We start from the raw sequence: 19,530 nt of genomic DNA, 5'->3' as shown, positions 1-19,530 counted from the left end.
ATTTGATTGATAGGATAGATAAATTTTTCTTTTTTAATAAATTAAAACATAAAATTACTATTTTACCCTTATTGTAAAAATTAATATATTATTATTATTATTTGTTATTAATATATATATATATATATATATATATATATATATATATATTATATACCCAAACCTAATATTCAATGCAGAGAGAACTTTAAATAAGGAACCTGTCATATCCACTTAATAATCAAATACAAAAATACTGTTAAGGATAGTTTAGTAAATGGGTTCCAAATGTTCACAAATTTGCTTATCTATAAAGAGATTCACAATGAGTTCATCTCGCAAATCAGCTCTCGCAATTTTCAAATCTTTAAGGGTATGATTTTTTGTAGAGATGGATTTGGAAGAGAGTGTGAAGATAAATTTGAATAGATATGAGTGAATTTGAGTGAATAATTTTTTGTGTTCCTTTGAAGAGAATCACAAGTGAAAGTTAGTGGATTTAGAAATAAAATTTGTAAGAGTTTGTAAGTGATTTGATTGATAAGATAGATAATTTTTTTAATAAATTAAAACATAAAATTACTATTTTACCCTTTTTGTAAAAATTAATATATTATTATTATTTGTTATTAATATATATATATATATATATATATATATATAATATTTATTATTATTATTATTATTATAACTATATATAATATATTGTTATTAATATTTTATACAATATATTATCATTATTATAATTATTATAATATATATATATATATATATATATATATATATATATATATATATATATTATACTCAAACCCAAAACTTTGAATAAGGAACCTGTCATGTCCACTTAATAATCAAATACAAAAATACTATCAAGGACAATTTAGTAAATAGGTTTCAAATATTCACAAATCTGCTCATCTATAAAGAGATTCACCACAATGGAGTTGATGTCGCAAATAAACTCCCATGTTTCTTTTCAAATCTTTAAATGAGAATGCATTATAACTCTCATATCCGTCTGTTTGAATCAGTACAAACAGTACAAACCGTTGAAAAGAACAGACCCTAAGTGAGAACACTTTATAACTCTCATATACGTCTGCTTGAATTGGTGCAAACAGTACAAACCATTGAAAAGAACAGACCCTAAGAGTTAATAAAAAAACAATAACACAGTAAAATATATCTTTATTGCATCAATTAACACTATAAATCGATGTCAAATCACAATAATTTACATATAAATTAGTCACATATTATATCGACTTTTTTAGGAAATTGATGTAATATGTCCTCTAAGTGAAAAAAACTAAATCAATTATATTTAGAATCGATGTTATATGTGGTATGGTAGGATATAAAACATCAGTTCTAAACATAAGTGATGTAGTATTCCTCATCAGGAGAATATATTATATCAATTTTCTAAGTAACAAATGTTATAGACTCACCTATATCATATGTATAGTGGCGAACCTTGGTTGATCTCTAGGAGGGCCTTGGTCCCTCAAAATTTTTTAACCTTTTTAAATTACACTATTAGGTTTTGTTCAATATTTTATCATTATCACTTTTGAGTTTTTATGAGATGGTAGAGGTAAGTGCATAAATTCCTAATTGTCAAGCCTTTCGTTTAAAGCATGGCGCCGCATGGGATCCAACAGTTTCACACCAACAAGTAGTATTCCATTAATTTGCATTCCATTATTGTTATGAGGGGTTAAATATATTTTTGGTCCCTCAAGTTTCAACGAAATTTGGAATTAGTCCCTTATCAAAACTTTTGACCAATTTAATCCTTCATCTTTAACAATGTGTGAATTTAGTCCTTTTAACCAAATTTTGTTAAGTTTATCTGACGTTTCAAACACATTTCATGATAGTATTTGACTTATTTACACGGTTTGACACATTTTTGCTTCAATATCAACTCAAATGTTATCATAAAATGCGTTTAAAATGTCAAATAAACTTAATAAAATTTCGTAAGAAGGACTAAATCCATGCATTTCTAAAGATGAAGGACTAAATTGGTATAAAGTTTCGAAGAGGGACTAATTCCAAAATTCACTGAAACTTGAGGGACAAAAACATATTTAATCCTTGTTATGAGATATAACAAGGTTTAAAAAATGGAATCACTTCTTAATATATCAAAAAAATACAACTACAAACACCACATATAGTCTTAGATTAAAACATAACTATTGGATTAAAATATAACTATTAATTTATAACGAAAAAAATAATTACATTCAAGGAAGGAAAAGATTGCCAACCTGATACAAAATGTGCAACCAATTAGCATCTCTAGGGTCAAGAACATGTTTCAAAATTTCACCATTTTCAAACTCCCTTCAAACCATGTTACTATCACTTGGTGAAACACATAGTTCTATATATAAATACAAAATTAAACTCTGCAAGGTTCTTTTACTTAAAAAATGTCCTTTGATTTCTTTTTCAGAGATTTGTGTGACAAACAGTGAAGCCATGATATTATTTTCACCATTTCATGTACATATAAATACTCTAACAATAATTAAAGTGAAAGTAAAATAATATTTTTGTTGTGTTGGTGAAAATAGGTAATGAAAACATAAAACACTTTCTCCATACAAAAAGTACTATAGTTTCTTGATTTTTCATCCAAAAATAGGGCAACCCACTCTAGTGTACATAGCTCATACCTAGTAAAAGTTCTGGAAGGTATACATGCAAAACTTTTTTTAAGTGATAATGAGAAAATATATAAAATTTAAGTATATTATTTTGACTCCTCCAATATTAATGGTCAAAGATCCATCATTGCACATGTAACATCGGTTCTATATATAATCGATGTAGTATGCCCTCCCGGTGAGAGATACTACATTAGTTATGGCTAGAATCAATATTACATATGATTTTTATATTGGTTCCTTTCACATCAACTATATTATAGGTAGAGTATCTATTGTAGAGTTATATTACAAAATTTAGCTATATCAAGATTGATTGGGAAATTTTATTGTGCTATGATTGTCACATTAGTTATTTTCGAGGGAAAATGCTACTAGTATTGAATGAAACTTGTGATGTGGGACTATGGAACATCATTAGAGAGGGGAAGGGCCATGGCCCATCCAATTATTTTTTATTTTTTTCAAAATTATATATATATATATATATATATATATATATATTTTGAAATTTTAAAAGTTTTAAATTTTTAAAATTATAGATAGTATATTTTAAAAATTGATGGAAATTAAATTGTATCTTTTTATTTCTTTTATAAAATACAACATTTAATGTTAATAAAAAATAAAACATAAAGTCAAATATAATAAAAAATAAAAATATTCAGGCTTAATTACTCTTTTGATCGCTGTTTTCATCTAAAAATATCAAATTACGACTAAAAAATTAGGACTAAAAGAATTTGAGAACCAACTTCACATTTTTGGAAACGGTAACCAAAAGAGTAATTAAATCAAACATTTATTAAGATATTTTTTTATTTTCTTCTACTATTGCCTTTTTAATTTTTTTACAAAATTGTACTCATCTCTCATTCTCATATGTTTTTTTTTAAGAAAAAGTGAAGTTAGACACATACTTATTATTTTTGCTCTCATTTGTTTTCTTTATTTCTCGAAGAAAAAAAAATGTAACTCTTTCTTGTCTCACTTGATGATGAAGTATTAGTTTAATAGTTATTAACATTATTTTTTATTTTTTATCTCATGAGCCTTTTGTATACTCATTTTGTATGATTATAGAAGAAAAAAATAATGTATTATGTGTTTTTTTATAACCAATTTTAATTGTTACTTGATTATAATATATTTTTCTTCTAATAATTATGTCTCTCAATCTTTTATTAGATTATGATAAATTATTTTTTAATATATTTAAAAAAAAATATATATCGATGACAAATAAAATAATATATTCATTTGTAAAAGTGATAAAGGGAAAGCTATACTTGCTTGAAAATGAAAACAAGATAAATTATATTTCTTCACATCTTTTAAAGCATTTAAAATATTATACTAATGATCCAATCTAACGATCTAATTATTTCATAGAAAAGTCATTAAAGTGTTATATTAATAATTCAATCAAATTATCAAAGAATTATATTACTCTGACCCCTCCAAAACTCTTGGTCAAGATCCGACACTGAGTGGAAGGAGGCTTCACATAGCAAACAATATGATATGCAAGAGAATCATACTTAAGAAACTAGTGAAGTTAACCCTGTTAGGATTGAATAAGATATATGATATTTCACATTGTTGCATAGAAGGAAGAAAAGAGGGTGAGTATGAGAGGTGCAGAGTCACATGAGTCCATTCAATATACTGGTTTTCCGGAGGTAGAGTCTAGAATTTAGAAATTTCTCTGTAGTTTGATACTTGGACTTTAGTTAACTGACTTTATTTTAATATTTATGAAAATTTTTAATATCTTTCAATTATATATTATTCTGGTGATATTTAGCTCACATTTGTATTTTGTATCTTTTGTTTCTCTTATTCTTGCGATAATCGTATATTGTGTATATACGAAATAATGACATACTAGTAATGAAGCTGAAACTATCTATTAATGAAATAATATAAAATGAGTTAGAGAATATGTGTTAATTTTTTTTTAAAAACTGTATTAAACGTTTAGTTTTTAAATATTGGAGTACTTATGAGTTATTTTAACTCTATTTTAAAATACACTGTTAATAAACTAATAACTAAATTATAACTATAATTACTGCTGTTATTGATGAGTTATATTCTTAATTATAATTACTAAGATAATTAAGATAATGATTAAGAAAAATATTGTTGTTACTATAAATGGTTTATGAAGTAACACACTTTTGGTTGAAATAAGTAATTTAGTGAAGGAGTTAAGAGTGTTAAAAATGTTAAGATTTGTAACATTTGTGTTTTTATATATATCGGTATTCACAACAAAGCATGACAAAATACTACGAATCATTTGTATTTTAAATACTACAAAAATGAACTCATTCTATGAGTAAATCAATAATACCTAGTTAATTAAAAGACTAATGTTTACTTGGAATACTCAACACCAAGATTCATTCACATGAAATTTTTATTATTTATTGACAAACTCATTAACCTGGACAATAATATTTAAGGACCAATTTTAATATTTACTTAAAAAAAGTTATTCGAAGTAAGCTTTCTCCGATAGACAAAAAAAAAAAGAAAAAAAAAGAAATTGGGCTATTTTTTGTTCTACTTCCTAGGAGCAACCAAAACCCTCCACTTCTCATGTTCAATTATACCCCTTATCCTCTGTTCTCCTCAATCTCGGTGTGGCGCTTCGGTTCTTCTGTGATGTCATAAACTCTATCCATGTCTATGCCTTTCTCTCTCACAACCACGCCTTCCTTCAACTCTCTCACAATGGCGGAATCCTGCATTCTCTCTCTCCCTTCTCTCTTCCGCGTCAATAACAAAACCCTTTCTCTTTCACTTCCCTCCAAGCGCCTCAACCTCCACTTTCCATCCTCCAATTCTTCGTTCTTTCCCCTCACCACCAACACCACCCGCTTCCCCTCTCTCCTCACATTCGTCGCCCAGACATCCGATTGGGCCCAAGAAGAGGAAGGGAACGCCGTATGGGAGAACGAAGTCGACGCCGCGTGGGGAACTGAAGAAGGTGGCGATGACGGCGTGGAGGAAGTGACCGGAGGGGGTTTCGCTCAACCACCCGAGGAAGTTAAGATCTTTGTTGGGAACTTGCCTTATGATGTTGATAGCGAGCAATTGGCTTTGCTTTTTAAGGAGGCTGGCACCGTTGAGGTTGCTGAGGTGAGTGAGTCTTTGGTTGTGTTGGTGTTTTCTTCAATTTGAAGTTTCAAATTTTTGATTTCAATGTGGGTGTCGGTGGTTTCAGGTTATTTATAATAGGGTCACTGACCGGAGTCGTGGCTTTGGATTTGTCACCATGAGTACGCTTGAAGAGGTTGAGAAGGCTGTCCAGAAGTTCAGTGGTTACGTAAGTTGTTGTGTTGCTTTATATTTTGTTTTTGAGTTAGAAGGGTTGTAATTGTGGTCCAATGTTCAAGTGGAAAACTGTGTTAGGATTTGGATGTTTAATGGTGGATGTGTAGAATTATGGAATTTAACAAAGTATTCTATTGTTTGGGTAATTTTGTGATGGAAAAGTAAAAAGATTGGGCATCAACATTGTGTGGTAGGTATATTCCCAGATTGTCACGCCCAATTATGTAGTCAGAAGTTTGATTTCTTGGTCCATGTCTATGAAAAAAACACCTTTTGAGAGATGCTAGTCCCGGTGCTTTTAGTAATTAGTTTCTGACTCTTGGCCCGAAAATAATCTAGGTTCACCAAAAATCAATTGAAGAAGAAGAAAGAGTGGTATTGGATAGAATGGGATGGGATGTGTGTGTGTCAACGTGTTATACTTCATTCCATCTAGTTTTAAACAATCCAAACAATGGAGCACAGGAGGCTAGTATCAGTCCACTCCATTCAAATGTGACATGTTGATACTATTCTGATTCTCAATGTTAAGATCCCAGTGTAAAATTGTAAACAAATGTGTCCAGGGTTGGCTACTCATATATCCTGAATTGTATGATAGTTGTACATTACTATCTCCCTCCTTCCCCCTTTATTTCCCCCAAATGAAATAAAATTTGGGGTGATGAGAGAAACTGTGGTGATTAACTTGTGTAGACAAGAAGTAGAAAGTATTATTAGTATCATTGCTTCTCTTTTATTGTCTTCAAAATAGTTAACCTGTGACACCATGAGGTTTGGCCTTGTTCCAATGATGCTTTGCTCTCATTGTAATAAATGTCTTCTAGATTTAAATTGTGGCGAGGAATTGGTACAAATGTTTAGACCTAAACCTGTAATAAATAGATTTTACCCTATTTCATCTGAATATCTTATTGCTTCAGTGTCTGCGTACATAGTAAAACTGGGAGCTCCATGCTTGTGTTTTTTGAAATAGTATTTGAAATATTATTGTCTTATTGCTTCAAAATAGTATTTTAATTTTGTTCTCATTAAATTTTGTATGAGTATGGACACTTTTCTGCCTTTCAATTAAGCGGTTCTTCCATGTTGAAATGTTGAAATGTGTCTTTTGGTGCTGGAATAAGCATATGCCTATTGATTTTCTTATCTATCTACTTTTATTGTGGTTTCTTGAGTTGTTTTGGATCTTATCCATCTTTTCTGTGACAGGAACTAAATGGAAGAGTGTTGACCGTTAATAAGGCTGCTCCAAAAGGAGCACAGCCTGACCGCTCATCACGGCCACCACGAACCTTTAGTTCTGCTACAAGAATCTACGTTGGGAACTTGCCATGGACTGTTGACAATGCACGGCTAGAGCAAGTTTTTAGTGAACATGGTAAGGTTGAGGAGGCTAGGGTGGTCTCTGACAGGGAGACTGGTCGATCACGTGGTTTTGGCTTTGTCACAATGGCCAGTGAGGCTGATGTGAATGATGCAATTGCTGCTCTTGATGGTCAGGTAAAAACACAAGTACTTTATTACTTGATCATTGGTGGTAGCATTACAAGGACTGCTTGTGTGTTTCTTTGTTGGGAGTAAACTTCTGATATGGTGGTTCTGATATTAATTATTGCAGGAATTGGATGGGAGACCAATCAGAGTGAATGTTGCAGAGGAAAGGCCTAGACGCAGCTCCTATTGAGTGGTAACATGAGAGTAATCTTCCATGTCCGACTGATTGAGTTCCCTTTCAATGGTTTAGTATACAGTGTCAATTTTTACCGTCTTTGGCAGCTGGTTTCAGATTGAATTTGCATATCTTAATGTTATTAATTTGATGTCTAGATGAAAATTGATTAAAAGTTACAATTCAAACTCTAGGGATTTTGGTGGAAAACCTCCTCATTTTCTTTTTCTCAACCATTTTGTTTGCTATTGATGCTCGAAAATATAGTGATCCTTTAAATCTTCTGGTAAATAGAAGCTTAAGGCGTGATCATCTGTCATGTCAACTGTTGGATTCCTTATTCAAATGGTTGAGTATCATCTGTTATGTCACCTTCTATAGAGTAAAAGAAACTACAAGCACAGATAAATCGGCTTCTCACTTCCCTTTCATAGGGAATTCTCATTTGAAGGACCTGGTTCTTCTTCCATTGCAGCATAATAACTAACCAATGGTGTATAGTGTAAAAGACTCTCCTTTCGAACTTGTGCATAGTTATTTGTCTTGAATGGATATTTAGTAACAGTAATCAACACTAGAAGTGATTAAATACGTGTTTAAATCTATTTGTCAATACTACGTAAGGTTAGTCTAATTTCTAAGCACCACTTCTGAAAGTAAGAAAAATCATGAAATTCTGTACCGGGGCCTACAGTGTTAGCTTTCATGAAGGAGGATCGTGAGTACAAACTTGGCACAAAAATTCTGGACACGTGCATGATTTATCAACGGAAGTCACTAAGAATTTACACTGGTATGATGATTTAATCTTTGAAATTACAAGATAAGTATGGTTGACTAATAGAGCCTCCGGTGCCAAAAGTATTCTGATATCTGACAACATTGCTAAGTGCATAATTTTCTAAAAGAAACAAAAGAAACTCAAAACTATAGCCTTTAAAATGGTTTCTCTAGCCAATAAGCTCACAAATATCAGTTCTACCTTATTCATTTTAAACCTTCAATTAAAGAAGTTTTAAGTTTCGAAATTTAGAACAAACTTATTTACAACTTCTGTACAAGAAAAACATGAAGAAGAAAAATAAAATTAGTTTTTTCACAAATTAAAATTATTTTTTCATAAATTAGAATTAGTTCATGTATAAAATAATTTGTAAAAGTTCATTTTTATTGTTCTAAATTTTTATTTCTAGTTTTTGGACAATATAGGAAGAAACACTCTTTTCTTTTCTTGAAGTATTTATGAAGAAAATTGTTAAAATAGATCCATGACAACACTAAATTTAATTATCAAATTGATTAAGACTAACATCAACTATTAATAATTGATAACTTCAATAATTAGATTCATTAGTAATATCTACAATTTGCGACTGATCAATATCTTACTTCATAATTAAGTCTAGATTTTTTATAAGCCAACTGATTATTATCAATGCGTAAAGAATAACACGAGATGTGTCATTACAATACATCCACATCCCTACCAATTTTAACAATCACAAAAAGCATCTTAAACCCTTCTACTAATAAACATTAAACATGTTCCATATATTTACTCAAGTGATAAGTTATCATTCAAACTCAACCGATGTGGCAGAAAATGTGTGAATATGAATAATAAATATGATTTTAACCTATGCTAGTACATGAACACAGTAAGTTAAAGTTTAAATTGTACGTCAGGCAATCAGAAATATTGTGGTAATAACTTTTAAGATACAACAAACTTACCATATATAACAGTTTTTTTATTGGAAGACATTATAAAAACTTTGTATACTGTCAATTGTTCGAAATCTTTTACTCAGAAAGTGCATAATACAAGACAATTGTTCAAGTTTTCGACTCAACTACTTACATAGAAATTATTGTTTTATATATTATTCAAAGCCAGAAAATAGATTCGATTTCAGACAAAGAATGAGCATGTTTAGTGTAATTATTATTACTACTGTTCTGAAGGATCAACATGAATCATTTGTTTTAGGGCAAGAAAAGAACAGCAGCTTCAACTATACAAATTCTTACAGCACGTGGTACAGACATCCATTTCACTAACCACGCAACTGAGCTTCTCTGCTAGTGAGAGGCACATACCGAACAGAAGTCTCAGTCCGGATACTGATAGAACCATCAGAGTTCTTATCCACGACCTTTAAATCTTGAAATATGTTTCCAACAGGAATAACCATTCTACCACCCGGCTTCAACTGATCAATAAGTGGTTGAGGAATTTCTGGTGCCGCTGCTCCCACATGAATGGCTTCATAAGGAGCAAAATCAGGCCAACCTTGCCTCCCATCTGTCAACACAACAATCACTAAAATATTTTAAATAATTGATCCGCCAATTTGACATAGCAAACTATTTAACTGCTCAAAAGCATCAATAACCATGCAGTTAACACCGAAGAACAGAGGAAAGAGTTGAAGAGAGTGAATATGGACATTCAGAATCCACAATATCTAGGAGTGTCATAACATGAATGCTTATGAATAAACTCTACCTTCAGATGAAGTTTACTCAATCACATTAAACAAATCCCAAATACTGACAATCAGGTTACTTGAGTTTATTCAATCACTTCAATCACTTCAAACAAATGTCAAATCCAGTCATGAGGTTATGGATTTCTGTTTAACTGAACGACTCGTTAAAGACATTCAATCCTTTACCTCACTTTAAGCCTTCGACAGCCATATCTAACAAATGAACTAGATTAAATTGTCATAGTCGATTACATCAAGTAAAGTTGTATTTTTGTTGTGGAAAAGAGTTTCAAAGTTTTATATCAAAGGAAATCATAGAAACCGTACCACAACAATGCACAGAAAGGGAACCATCTTTCAGTGGTAGAGCTGCAGCACTTTTTTTAATATTCTCAATTGAAAAAGAAACCAATTCAGGAATATGTTCCACGCCAACAGCACGGCCTTGAGGTCCTACCATCAAGGCAAAGCATCCAGTGAGGTATCCCGTTCCTGCAAAGGGTCCAAAGTATGAATAGTTTGCATCAAATGCAGAGAATAAAGAGAACGAAGGCACTAGAAGTTCGTTCCTGTTATGTAGAACATTTAATTCTGTATTGCACATAAGGAACGAACAACATTTTCACATTGAATTGGGATTATGCAAATCTCAGAGTAATGGTGTTATCAATAAGAAGAATCAAGGACTTTACATATAAAATCTCCACATCTACCTTCTATAACCTCATTAAGAGAAGGAAATAAAGCATACACTATTTTCTGCACACCTTTGCCAGTACAGCCGCCATCAACATTTTATGTAGTCTATCCATGACTTGTAAACAACAAATCCACCACACGAATAGTAGTGGAAAAAATTTATTCATAATAAGATTTTTTTTTCATTTCTCTTTAATAAATTAGAAAAAAATATAATCATCAAGAAAATAGTTCATAGACTATACCAGAGCCAACGTCCAGAGCACGCATCCCAGGCTGCAAATTCTTCTCCAGCAACTGAAGGCACGTTGCATGCATATGTGGTGCAGATATAGTAGCATTGTAGCCAATCGGCATAGGACTGTCAACATAAGGTTGAAGTCCACCAGGCACAAACAAAGCTCTATCAATGGTTTCCATTACTTCACCCACCTTTCTGGAAGTAATAATTCCATAACGCTGCAAATTATCTACCATTCCTTTGTTCTCGTTGAGGGCACTTCCAGACCAGTATTGCTGTATTTTTTTGAAAAATATGTTTACTTTAGATTACTTCTAGTTTTAAATATTACAGAAAATAAGATGATAAACTAATGAAACACAAGCATGTAGCGTCCCGTTATTCCTTTTATCTGAACTGCACCCCTGGGGTGAGCAATCAGAGAGAATCAAAAGCCAAATTTACGGTATAAAAGCAGAAGGGACCTAGAATCATCATCGGCCCCTAAATGAAAGAAACAGTTCATACAAATACAATGTAATTGGGCATGCATAACATTGATCAACAACACTAAAAGGAAGCGCAATAGCCACTGTAAGTTATAGATACGGAAGACGATGTTAAACTCTACACGAGAATTACCATAAAATTCCATTCATGAGCATGTACAAAATTCAAACAGAATAAGTTTACACACCACTCAAGGAGCCGCTCCTCTAGTAATGCAGTTGAACGATGGAACAAATTCATAAGTTATGAATTCAGTAGCTAAGTTTTAATAAAAGTTGAGAACAATACAAGGATTCGATGTAAATGAGAGAAGAGGTAGGGAATTGTTTCCGTCGAAGAAGAACTATGTTCGACGATCGATCGCAGTGATAAACGAGGAAGAAAGAGAAAGGGGTTACCTCCATCGTATAGAAAATAGCGTTCCCCGGAGCGAAATTAGGGTTCAGGGATCAGTAAGGATTTACTGTTACAGAGCGACACTGCTGCAGTAAATGGAACAAGGTTAGATTATTGCTTTGCGTTTAAACAACGTCGGTATTTTTCGGTGTCTTGTTCAGTTGTAGTGCTGCAGTTCCGTGTCGTTGTTCAGTTCGATTCCTCTTCACCAAGGGCACGTGGGCTTTTTTTAATTTATTTTTCGGGCTGCTTTCTGCAGCACCTCCTTTTTATTTCTTCCTGCACCACTTAACATTTATAAATCCCAAATTATTTTTCATTAAAATTATAATAAAAAGATAAAAATATCTTTACATCTCTTTGTTTTTTAATGTATTTCATATTAAATATTCTGAAAGTATTTTTAAATTTAGAAATAATTTCTCGGAATATATTTTAAAAAATATATTTCTATTATACAATTTAAAAAATATTTTTGAATTTAGAAATGTATTTTGAATTGTAAATATTTCTTTTAAATATGTTTTAGATTGGACAATCCATATACATTTAAAAAGATATATTTTAGATTAAGTGTTTTGTAATATTCTCTTCTTCTCCAATGGTTCCTCTTATTCTTTCTGTGTCCCGGATGCACAAACCTTATAAAGCGAAGGGAGAGAGAAATTGAAAAGCCATTGGTGTCTGCCTTCACATTTAAAGACCCCATAGAATTCAAACACCATCTCATCTATGGTCTTGCTTGAGTTTCTCTAAGTAACCCTTTACTTCTGTTCAATGTTTTCAGATTTGAAAATATATTTCGAATTATATAATTCCAAATGTATTAAAGAAAGAAGAGGTGGAGAAGGATTTTTGTTTCTTTATTATGATTCTAATGAGGATTAAGTCGGTGTTTGCAAGTATTATAGGTTGCGGGAAGAAAGAAAGGAGGTGTAAAAAGAAGCAACCTAATTTTCATAAGTTGGGTTTAACTTCTCTTGTTTGATGATGAAGGAATTTTTTCTTCCGTCTTCATATTTTTTTTCCTTTCATCCTAGACCTCTGTATATTCTTTTAACATTTTATGTTTTTTGGATTGTATAATATGCAAGTTATATTTTGATTTTTGGATTATATAATTTAAAATTTAAAAAGAAAATTTAATTATGCAATTAAATTTTTTTTTTCAAAAAATTAACTTTGAAATTATATAATTCAGAAGTTATTTGACTTTTGAATTATATAATACATTAGTCACTTGGCTTTTAGATTACATAATTTACTTTTGAGCTTTTGAATTATATAATTTGGAATTATTTTTTGAGAGAAAAAATGGTTTTCCGTTACATAATTTTGAAAATCATTTTTAGCTAACCTAGAAGGATAAAATGGACAAAAAAAATTAGGAAAGTGCAGTAAGAAAATTATGGATTTGCAGGAAGAAACTGCCGATGATGAACCGTGTTGGTTGCTCTCGGTTTTCATACATCTCAATTTAGTCATAATTTTTTACTTTTTATCCATTCATAGTGCACTTATGTATTTGTTTTTAGCGATTTACATTATTTCTTTCTCTAATTCATAATACTACTCTTTGGTTTATTTTTATGTAGGAAGGAGAAATCTCAAACTTCAAGTAAAATGAGGACCCATTGGAATTAAACGGGGGAAGGAAATAAAAAGCAAGAAATCTCTGCATCTTCTTTTGAAATAGGCAACACTTCTGAAGCACTATGAATTAATTATAATATTTAATTTTAGGTTTTATTGTCATTGGACATCACTCGAAAATATTTTGTTTTTATTGTGTTTCGACCACTCTTTTAAGACTATTATAAAATAGTTGAGATGTAATTTTTGTATCCTCTTATTTTATTAACAGTTGCTTTTTTATTATTTAAGTAAATTTTTTTTACTTAAATAGAAGAATTTTACATGACTGGCACTCTACTTAATTTAATGATTTATTTGGTAATTGACAAAAAAAAATATTTACAAGATATATATTTTAAGTCTTAAATTTTATGTCACATTTCAAAAGAAAAATTTTATAAGATTCAAGTCTTAAATTTATATTTCTTGCAATAGAGATGTCTTTGTAAAAATGCAATTTAGTTATGCAAAAGAGTCATGTCTCAAATTACCAGGGTAATTTAAAATCAATTAGAATAATAAAATTACAATTCTTTTAGTCTTAATTTTTAGTTGTCTGCAGTTCACTAGTAGTGGATCTCTGTATAGGGTTCTCTAATGGTTGATTCTTACGCTTGTTAATAACGAACAATTTTTTTTTTTGTAAGAGGAAATACATATCCTTGAATCACTGATACACCCTGAGAACTAAAGCTAACTTTATATCTTGGACTAAAGCTTTTCTCCCAATTGATTTTTAAAAATTTTATTGTCTTGTTTGCTATTTTAATCATTTTTCATTAATGTTTTTACTCTTTTTTCTTCTGTATAGCAAAAAGAAATTACACTTCTTACATGAACTAAATGAAAATGTAGACTTCAACTTCAAAATAGTTAAGATAAAATTAGTGAAGGAACAACTTCAATAGACAGTTTTCATCCCTTTCAATGTCCCTGGAAAGAATTAGTTGTATATGACATATCTTCGAACCAACAAATCTAAATGTCCTTTCTACTAAATTGACGATGCGGGGAAGTAGAAGTTACATATAAGTAATTTAAATGCATTAGAAATCTAATAGTAACTGAGGAAGAATAATCTCAAGATGAGTTGGTTCTATCTGATTAGCACCCTCCGCTTCTGCAACAGCAGCAGCACGTTGAACAGCCTCTGCATCAAGAGAAAGGTTTATGTCAAAGTTAAAAAGATTATGAGCAAACTTATAGTCAAGACCAAGCAGGCACAACGCGTTTCTCTTATAACATGAATAAACCTGTGATAAAAAGCCGGAGAAGTTCACAGGTAAGCTTCAGAGCATTGCCATTTGCTGGATCAGAAACGATGAAGGAATGAGTAAAACAAGCAAATGTTCAATTTGCAAAAACAGAACCATGGCGTGACCTGATCACAGAACACCCCCAGAGAATAAATCCATCAATAGAATGAAAAATGGAGACATGGAATAAATACCAGAAGTTGTGCGATTCTTCTTGGATGTTCCAACTCCTACCTGTAGCAGTAAACCGAATGCAACAGTGAAGCAGGGGATATCATGTAGTTCAAGAGAATAACTAAAATATTAGAGAATGTAGATTCTACTTAGGTTAGGATGTTATTGCTGTTGATGGCACCCAGTCAGCTAAATTACAAAATATACTATGAAAAACAAGGTATTTGTTCAAATAGATATATAGACATCTTAAACTCAAAACAAATGTAGCAAAACCTAAACAGTGAATACAAGAAATTGGAAGGGAAACAACCAGGGCCAATTCCCTTACCAAAAATTTGGGGAAGGTTGTATTTTACAATGTGATATGTTAAAAAAATTACGCACTCTCCTTGTATTTCAGGCTTCTGATAGATCTCTCATCTATTACAAAATCCAACAAAAAGTTTCCTTGCATACATAAATAGCTTCACAACTAACTTCAAACGCTTATCAACTGCCAAAATTTCTTGCTGATAAAAGAAAAGGGCCTTAATTTCTTAGCCAGAGAGCATTCAGGGTTATATGATCAGGGTTATATTAAACTTTTGGGTTCATTGTCATTCAGGGTTATATGATCAGAGTTTCAAATATAATTTTCTTGAAGGATGCGACCAAAAGTAAAGATTGAATAAGATTTTGTGACAAGCGTATTCGTATGCACCAAATCACCAGACTCTGAAATATGATATATAGGCACCATGTAGCTAATAAAGCGGTTGAAATTGAAAGACCTCACGAACAAGACTTACAAAACACAAATGAACAAAGCACGAGATAAGACAGAAGGAAAGAAACTAATGGTAAGTTTGCATTGACAATAAGTGGATCACTCGTGAACGAAAAATAAATGATGGGACTGTACCATATGTTAATAGGTACAATAGAAGAGACCAAACCTAAACCACTAACAAAAAAATGACCTCACGTCACTTCACACTACTGTAATAATACGGACATAAATGTGATTGGCAAGGTTTCTAAAAAGCTATAGAAACGTAGTATCAAAAGTAAAATCCAACGCAGTAAACTTAACAGAATCCTAATATATGAGCAGATCTACTTTTTTGTAATCGTAACAATCGGGTAGGTTAGCGAAGTAATTATTGGAAACAACAGCGCAAAAACAATCCCAAATTTTGGAAGTCACACAGCATAAGAAGGGAAATTCAGAAATTATATCATTGTGAAGATACAAACACAAACAAAAGGATTACGAGGAATAGAAAAAAATTAGAAATGAAATGTGAGGAAATTGCAGAGAACCTCGGAATCCGGAGCGTCGTTAGCTTCAACATTTTCCCGCTCTGAAAATGGGAAGAGAAGAAAAAGAAGTTAGTGATTGGGGATAAAGTGGGAAGGAAAGCAGGGTAAGAGAGAAGAAGTGTGGGACCAAGGGCTCGCAGTGTCCAAAAGCGCTTCAAAATGGAATGAATGAGATCCTGTTAACCAATTTGAAGGAGGAAGTGAGATATACAGAAAATGAATACATTAATTGCGTTGTAAAGAGAGAGGGAAGGAAAGGGTTTTAGGGCTGTACACACTCCAAGCTGACTTCCTCCATCGCACAGCCACAGCCTTCACCAAACACGCCTTTGGATTTGGAGGGAAATAAAATTAGAGTAGGAAAGTTCAACAAATTTTCCTCACACAAGAGTCAGAAAACTAGCTACTGTGCGCTTATTTTCGCCACATGTTTGTTTGGATGGGAATCTCCTTTTCATTTCGCATAATTTGCCGCCGCGGAGAAATAGAGACAAAATAAATAAGAGATGTGTATGAGAAAATAAAAGAACAGCGCTTAATTATAAAAAAAATAGAAAGAAATACTATATCCCACCCAATCCAAAATATTAAAAACAAATTTGAAGATGCAGTAGTGAGATTGAGATTGGGTTTGATCACCAGATCATATTGAATAAATAAAATTAATAATTTCAATCAGATACGGGTTTAAATCTTATTAAGTTTAATTTTATTTTCATTCTTTTTTTTTTACGTGTTTTAACGTGAATCATTAATTAAAATAATATTATCTTTTCGTTTGAAAAAAATCAATAATTTACACTAACAACAAAAATCAATAATTTACACTATACCATGTAAAAATAATGTATAATTTTTCTTTTCACTAATATTTTTAAATTTGTAAATATATTTTAATTCTAATTTTTAATATGATAGCATTTTATTAAAAATCAATAATAAATTATATAAAATTATAATCCACAATAATAATCATTATTAAAATTATACATCCCAACTTTTACTTAAAAGTTCTCGGTATTTATGTCAAACAATTCTTTTTATCAAAATTTTTTAATTAAATATAAATTCATAATCCGAAAAACTTGACCATTTTAACCCGCAACTTGAACAATTTGAATCCAACTTATCCCATAAACTAAATAATCGAATATGAATTTTAAAATAATAAATTTGAGTTATGCTAAATTGATTCGGTTGAATCTGAATGTGATCTTATTTACCGATTGCTCACTCCTACTTAATTAAGGTTTAAAATTTATGATAAATTTAAATATTTTTAATTAAGTTTTTATTAAATTTTCTTAAAATTTATTAAATATTAAAAAAAATTATATTTTTTTAATTAATTTTTTGTTGTTTATTTGTTCTCTTAATTAAGTGATGTTGTTATTTTGTTGTTATCTTATTTGTTTATTTCTATAAATTTAAATGTGTGAAATTTTATAATTAGTATAAGTTGGTAATAAATTTAATTATTTCTATTAAATATATATTAAATCACATTATTTTTGTAAACATAGACCAACATTTTAATTTTTATTTAATGTTACATTTGACCTTCCTATCCCATCAATTTTGCCAATAAACTTATTTTCAACCCAACATGAAAGATTGCAAGAATTGTAGTCATCACCTGGAAGTGAAAATGATATGCAATCTAAAGAATGTGTACGCTAAAAAGTGAATTTCATGGGATTGGTAGTTCTTCTTAAGAGAAAAAAAATATATATCCAACCAGTTTGAAGTTGTTATCTGCACTATCAGCACATTATTCGGAGCCATGTTGCTTCAACACATGCTACTTAATGTTGCTTTGGAGGTGGCTCATTCTCATTACTATACTCTTGAGGAGGTGACACTATCACTAGTACTTTTTTTCAGCATCACTTTGCATCAAATGTTTTACTGTTGTCGACAACGCAAAACACTAATTCTTCGCGTTTGCATCACTTGAATCCCTGTGATCTGAATGGAAGTTTTAGTGAGACCCACAAACTAATCCTTATTCTACGACAAATGAAGGCAAAGTCGAGTTGCGTTGTGATGAAGATACAACATCTTCAATCAAATGGGTATTTTTTTTTAAGTGTTATTTGGCTTTGGTGTTCTTTCGAAAAAAAAATGGATTTTAATGTTTTTCACATGAATTTAATGAAAATATGATATATGACATTCCTGGATTTTGACCTAGGAGGTCGGCGTTAGCTTCACCCTCTTTAAAGTTGGGGTGATTTTTAAAACTCAATTGATCATTTATTTTTTTTCTTTGGATGCACCGTTAGTGTACAACACTAAGTTTTCTTCGTTCCAATCAAAATGCATTTCACAGTATATTTTCTCCTTTTATTTATATCGATATATATATATATATATATATATATATATATATATATATATATATATATATATATTATTCTTTTATCTCTTTTATTATTATTAAATATTCCGTTTTATTAAGTTTTACTTTTTTCTTTATATGATGATACATTATAATCTATACAGTGAACAAAGGTTCTAATAAATCACTAAACAAGTTCTCTTTGAGTGATTTTTCACCAAAAACTTCTTATACATTTTTGTACGTGTTTTTGTGCGCAAGCTTCCTTCTCTCATGGTTTATACATACTAACCAAACTTTATTTTATGATCTTCTAAGTTGTCTCTAGTACTTATGATTCTTTGCTTTGTTCGATGCAGCACAGATGCACAGAGGCAGTGGCGGAACTTGCTCCATTTTTATGGGGCTGCCAAAATATACTTAAAATTTATATATTTAATTATGGATCCGTAAGATTATTTAACTTAATAATAATTGAATCAATACTAAAAGTTTTAGTTATATTTTGTTTTTAATGTAAATAATCATATCGTCAGCAAAAAAATTCATCTTCCGTTTTATTTTGCAATCTTATTTTGATAATTTTCATTGTAGAAAATTATCTTTATGATATAGTTGTAGAAACAAGAAGAGTTAAAATAAGACGAGACAGCTTAAAAAATCAATCAAGTAGATATAATTGACTTCCTATTTTTGTCAAAGATTGATTTTTTCTATTTTCTTCCTCACAATAGCTTCCATTTTATCACTTTTAAATAATTAACTTATTCTTTTATTTCTTCATCAATATACTTATGTTTTAAAAAAAAATACTAAAAGATA

The 19,530-nt window shown here is 30.6% G+C and overlaps 3 protein-coding genes across 4 annotated transcripts; 1 reads left to right on the top strand and 2 right to left on the bottom strand.

Annotated features, from left to right (window-relative positions):
- Positions 1-5,258: 5,258 nt before the first annotated feature.
- On the top strand, positions 5,259-8,026 carry LOC114179428 (28 kDa ribonucleoprotein, chloroplastic). Its single transcript, XM_028065771.1, has 4 exons — positions 5,259-5,813; positions 5,899-6,000; positions 7,221-7,511; positions 7,630-8,026. The coding sequence occupies exons 1-4, from the start codon at positions 5,355-5,357 to the stop codon at positions 7,693-7,695; spliced, it is 918 nt and encodes a 305-aa protein (XP_027921572.1). The 5' UTR covers positions 5,259-5,354; the 3' UTR covers positions 7,696-8,026.
- Positions 8,027-9,537: 1,511 nt separating this feature from the next.
- LOC114176020 (protein-L-isoaspartate O-methyltransferase 1-like) lies at positions 9,538-12,183 on the bottom strand. 2 transcript variants are annotated; one of them, XM_028060915.1, is made up of 4 exons: positions 12,000-12,183; positions 11,117-11,387; positions 10,500-10,664; positions 9,538-9,985 (listed from the first exon to the last, which is right to left on the bottom strand). In XM_028060915.1, exons 1-4 carry the CDS (start codon positions 12,003-12,005, stop codon positions 9,738-9,740), a joined length of 690 nt encoding a protein of 229 aa, XP_027916716.1. In that variant the 5' UTR covers positions 12,006-12,183; the 3' UTR covers positions 9,538-9,737. The 2 variants fall into 2 exon arrangements, with proteins under 2 accessions (XP_027916716.1, XP_027916715.1); XM_028060914.1 differs by having other exon boundaries at positions 9,591-10,003.
- Positions 12,184-14,489: 2,306 nt separating this feature from the next.
- LOC114177039 (protein MHF2 homolog) lies at positions 14,490-16,850 on the bottom strand. Its single transcript, XM_028062267.1, has 6 exons — positions 16,642-16,850; positions 16,495-16,543; positions 16,368-16,408; positions 15,083-15,122; positions 14,886-14,939; positions 14,490-14,782 (listed from the first exon to the last, which is right to left on the bottom strand). Exons 1-6 carry the CDS (start codon positions 16,663-16,665, stop codon positions 14,679-14,681), a joined length of 312 nt encoding a protein of 103 aa, XP_027918068.1. The 5' UTR covers positions 16,666-16,850; the 3' UTR covers positions 14,490-14,678.
- Between the last annotated feature and the right edge of the window lie 2,680 nt (positions 16,851-19,530).

The sequence above is a fragment of the Vigna unguiculata genome, chromosome 3 (assembly GCF_004118075.2).
Source record: "Vigna unguiculata cultivar IT97K-499-35 chromosome 3, ASM411807v1, whole genome shotgun sequence".
NCBI classification, from domain to species: Eukaryota; Viridiplantae; Streptophyta; class Magnoliopsida; order Fabales; family Fabaceae; genus Vigna; species Vigna unguiculata.
The sequence above is the reverse complement of the archived record's forward strand: the minus strand, read 5'-3'. Positions and strand labels throughout refer to the sequence as shown.